At 27.9% G+C, this 4,790-nt stretch overlaps 1 protein-coding gene and 1 long non-coding RNA gene across 4 annotated transcripts; one reads left to right on the top strand and one right to left on the bottom strand.

The window, feature by feature from the left end:
* LOC110264405 lies at positions 284-1,662 on the top strand. The gene is made up of 2 exons (XR_002350559.1): positions 284-636; positions 988-1,662. It is a non-coding gene; the product is annotated as an uncharacterized LOC110264405 (long non-coding RNA).
* On the bottom strand, positions 2,098-3,754 carry LOC107606140. Of its 3 annotated transcripts, XR_001612627.2 has the most exons (5): positions 3,348-3,752; positions 2,804-2,938; positions 2,593-2,712; positions 2,427-2,498; positions 2,098-2,352 (listed from the first exon to the last, which is right to left on the bottom strand). XR_001612627.2 is itself a non-coding variant. In XM_016308127.2 (4 exons), the coding sequence occupies exons 1-3, from the start codon at positions 3,639-3,641 to the stop codon at positions 2,445-2,447; spliced, it is 468 nt and encodes a 155-aa protein (XP_016163613.1). In that variant the 5' UTR covers positions 3,642-3,753; the 3' UTR covers positions 2,098-2,352; positions 2,427-2,444. The 3 variants fall into 3 exon arrangements, 2 of the variants coding, with proteins under 2 accessions (XP_016163613.1, XP_020962120.1); XM_016308127.2 differs by lacking the exon at positions 2,804-2,938 and having other exon boundaries at positions 3,348-3,753; XM_021106461.1 differs by lacking the exon at positions 2,804-2,938 and having other exon boundaries at positions 2,098-2,498; positions 3,348-3,754.

Here is a 4,790-nt window from a genome sequence, read left to right as displayed (position 1 = left end):
TCATAAAAATAAAAAAAAATATAGAAAAAAATATTAAACAAATTTTTTGATAAAATGCTTAACAGAAAAAAATTAGAATCAATAAATAAACACAAATATAAATATCAATTAAAAACTATCAAATTAATTGAAATCATACTGCGTCATATCTCGCGTGAATTTCCATGGTTTTGAAAAGCTGTATTAGCAACATTCTCGTTATATGAATCCAAAAGTTATTCAAAATCTTCGGTTCTTTCTAACCAAGGTACTGCGTTTAGCACTAGTAAGTAGTAACATAGGGTGGCATTTACGTTGGTCCTTCATGATTTTTGACTAATATAATTGAATTTTTTTTTTTGCAAAAACATCCTTAGCCTATTATTGCAATATCAATATTATATCTCTTCTTTATTACAAGAATAACTCAATATTGATCATTTACCATTATATCCCTACTTCTTTATTGTGTCATTTAAAACTACATTAATGACTAATTTAAATATTAAATAAAATAATTAGTCTTCTAAATAACAAAACAATAGAAATCTGAAACCTCTTAGGGTTCATATGAAGCACGCAGATTTTACTGGAGGCAACAATGGCAGTTCAGATGGTGGCACAAGAGAAGTGTGATCCTGGTAAATTCTCTCTAATGTATGAATATTGTATTTTATCACATAATTTCTTCTTCCTTCCACATTAACGATTCTCTGTGGTTTTATGTTCATTTTTTCATAGATTTAAATCTGTTTCTTGCATATAGTTATCTATATTTCTTGCTTGGACATTAATGTTTCTTCTTCCTTTTGTTTTTTTAATCGATATTGGGTTTGATAGCATAAGGAAGATTGTTTTCTACAGTTTCAATGCTTTCTTCTATTTTACTTATTTTAGAATTTAATAAATTTTAAAAAAAATATAGAACCAGAACAGTGCTATTATTTTCATGTTAGTGGTCTCTGCACTTTAATTTATTAGAATACTATTTGTTTTATGTTTTTCCAGTTACAAATAAAATTGTTGAGTAAGATCTTGAAGTATATGATCAAATAGAAGATAGAGTATTCTTTGATGAGATGATAGAAGAGTTCGGATGATAGAGAGAAATTCCAAAGAATGTATCAAGTTGAAGAAGTCAAACGAAAACTACAACGATGTGGTATTTGTCGCATGGAAGGGCACAATAAAAAATTTTGTCCATTGACAAATGACATTCAGCAGACTAATGCGAGCTGTGCAACTTCTCATGGCATAATTAGGAACCCTTTTGAAAAAGGTTTGGATGCAGATGGAGAAATGATAATATTTGGTTTAACGATTTGCGTACCACAACATGTTAATTATATAATTTTTATTAATAAGAGTGGAGATTCATCAATATTTTGTTTGCAGGATTGCATCTGATATTGAAAAAGATTATGAAGAACAAGAATTTTGGACAGGAGGTTGTGATGCAAGTGCCGACATGGAACTTATTGAAGAGTTTTCATTGTAATATTATATGAATTTTTATTATGTGCTAATTGAATAAAACTTGGGTAATAGAACTTTGTGTATGAATTTTTATGATGAATTTGGTAATTCAATAGAACTTAGTGAATGGAATTCTGAATTTGTTTTGGTGAATAAAATTTGGTGAATAGATTTCTGGGCATCATGCCTAGAATTTGGCTTACTATTTAATGATTTGCTTTCAAAGTTTTGTTCACAAATAAATAGTGTGTATTTCATACCAATATAAAATAGAATCAGATGAATATGTGCATGATGCATGAAAAGCTTCTTAGCTATGGCATGAGGGTATTATGATGGTGTGGTTATGTGTTTGTTGAGACACAAGTGTCTGAATGTTAGAATGACAAAGAATCATGTATGAATCTCTAACTAATCATTTCTAATTTGAAATGGCAAAGAACACATGATGAATATATTCTTAGATATCTATGATCATAATAATAATCTTTGGCACAGATTATTTAGATGATAATAGGTGAGCACAAAGTTACAATTATTTACTTACACCAATGACCAAATTAATACACAAACATAAAGATAGAAAAATATTATTGATCTCTGTATTTATTACCTATATAAAAATGTACCAAAATTTTCAGATCAGACAAAATTTTTTTTTTAAAATAATAATTCAACAAATAAATTATAAATATCACTAATCTCATTTATAATTGAGGATTACAACAAATTTTTCAAATAATAACAAAATAGGCAAAAATGTTGATCTCCATACTATTCACTCTAAAACCTAGCCTAAAAATCATTATTCTTCTTCTGAAACTCATATTTGTGGTCATTGAACATCTCCAACAAAAGATCTATCACAACGAATGTCCGAATATATTGCTCATTTAGCTGCAAATATGGATTAATTAGTTAAATAATATGGCAGCATGTATATAATTAATCAATATGTCTTTGAAACTTACAATACCAACACCGTGGGATTAAACTTCTCTGTCGTAGACAACCATTGAAGAACCCAAACACCAGAGTCGCGGCTAAAAGTTCAGTGGCAATATTAACTAGTTAGTATCAATAAAAAATCACTTTAATTAAAGATGTAAATAAAAGATTCACTGCAATTATGTGTACCTTTGAGGACAATTGGCACCCCCTAACCTCTTTCACATCAAAATTCATGGAATCTTTTCTTTCAGGAATGTCACCTTTTAGGTAATGCCCAAAAGTTACCATATCTGATAATCTTATAGCCTGAAAATTTTGTTCATGACTAATCTGTTAAGATTCATGTATTATTTTACATATAGTCTGTGTATAAAGAAATGGGTTATGGACATCTTACCAAGGATTTCATAATTTCTTATCTTGGCTCAACTTGATCATCATTTAGATTAGAATCAAACTGATATAATTTTTCATCCAATAAGCTAATAACCATATACCAGTGGTCACCTTCTTACTTAATTGGGACATAAATCTACAGCAGATAGTTAAGTGTGGGTCATTTCAAAGAGCTATGAGTATTCTCATTAATATATTCTTAACACCAATTAACTATTAAAAAAATATTCATCAACAATTATTCATCAACAATTATTCACTCACTTCCTCTGGTTAACAAAGTTCAATTATGTCCTACTCAACTATAAGTTTCAACAAATACATTTGGGAAAGAAAAATGTAAGATTATTTACTGAGCTTTCTTGTTTCATGGTTAGATTTATTCTATTAGTTTATAGTTAATCTCATGCATGTCTTTTCATTGATCTTCTGTGTGGAACACCATCAATTTCAGACTTCTAAACATAAAAATATTATGAAACTAAACAGTCACAGCTATAGATCTGTTGATGAATAAGAAAAAAGAAAAAATAAAAAATGGAAACCTGAGAAACGACTCTGATGGCTTGAGAAATGGCTAGAAGTCTTGGGTCTCCTTTGAGGCCATAATCTTCTGCGAAGATTTTCTTTTCTTTTTTTGTTTCTTTTCTGATTTTCTGTCTCAAGTGTGAAGTATATGTCTTTGTGTATGTATGTGTGGCAGCTTCCATGAAAAAGACTTCCTTTTTGAAGAACACACCACACGAAGTAGATGACCAAGAGAGGAGAAGAACACAAATTTTAGAGGCGGAGTGGGCAGGGGTGCGAAATAGTGTCGATCCAGGCTCTGATAGTTGCATGCGTACATGGGTAGTCTCGAACCAGACCTAACAGTTGATGCTAGTGCCAGTTTTCATCGCAGTAGTGAAGAAGAAGAAGAGACCCCATCTGCAAAACATATAATAAGAGAAAAAAGAAGGGAATTATTTGTAAAAACGGTAAATATCAGGGAGTATTTAATAAAAATAAAAATATATATTTGTATTTAATCTACACCGTTAGATATAATAATAAAATGATCTAACGGTTTAAATTAAAAACCATATTAAGAGACTAACATTAATCCCAAAGATAGTTGGGACCAACAAATCAGCCACCGTAACATAGAGATAGATGTTAATTTTTCTTTTAATTTATCGGTATATCACGTGTACATTTTTCTATTTGAATGCTAAAAATTAAAATAAAGGTTTGAACACGTAATTATATTTGAATATTAATATGTCATATTACCGTGCATATTTCACGAAATTTTTAGAATATGCAATTATTACAGTGAATGCAATTAACTATTATAACATTATATACAATTAATGAACCCAATTAATACGATTAACAATTAATGAATCCAATTATTTCAGTGAATACAATTAACTATTTAGTCAAATTACAAAGATTTATAGTCTAAATTAATTTGGGCAAATGTGATATAATTATTTTATTAAGTATCCGACGAAAAAGAGATTCAAGAATATAATAATATATATCTATATGTTTTTATAAAAAAATTTACATCTAAATTTATTATAATTGTATATAGTGTTTAGTGTATGTTGATGATTTAAATATTATTAAAATTTCTAAAGAAATTATAATTATTATAAAAACTTAAAAAAAAGTTTGAGATAAAAGATTTCGAAAAGAGTAAATTTTGTCTCGATTTACATACCAAACATACAAATAAAAGAAGGAAAAGTATAAGTAGACAATAATATTGTTGAAAAATATGAATAATAGGATTAAAAAAGTAAATTAATTTTAAATTTAATTAGTGACATGAGTAATTAATATCTAATAATAACTAAATTTAGGACATGTTGTTCATGTTATTCAAAAAAATCATTGATTATCTAGTATAACCCATAAAAGAATCTTTATTCATCAAACAATTTACAAAAAAAAAAAATTTAAAGAGTATTATTTATAATGATAAGTATATTATTATTGAG

Source organism: Arachis ipaensis, chromosome B07, assembly GCF_000816755.2.
Source record: "Arachis ipaensis cultivar K30076 chromosome B07, Araip1.1, whole genome shotgun sequence".
NCBI lineage: Eukaryota > Viridiplantae > Streptophyta > Magnoliopsida > Fabales > Fabaceae > Arachis > Arachis ipaensis.
The sequence above is the reverse complement of the archived record's forward strand: the minus strand, read 5'-3'. Positions and strand labels throughout refer to the sequence as shown.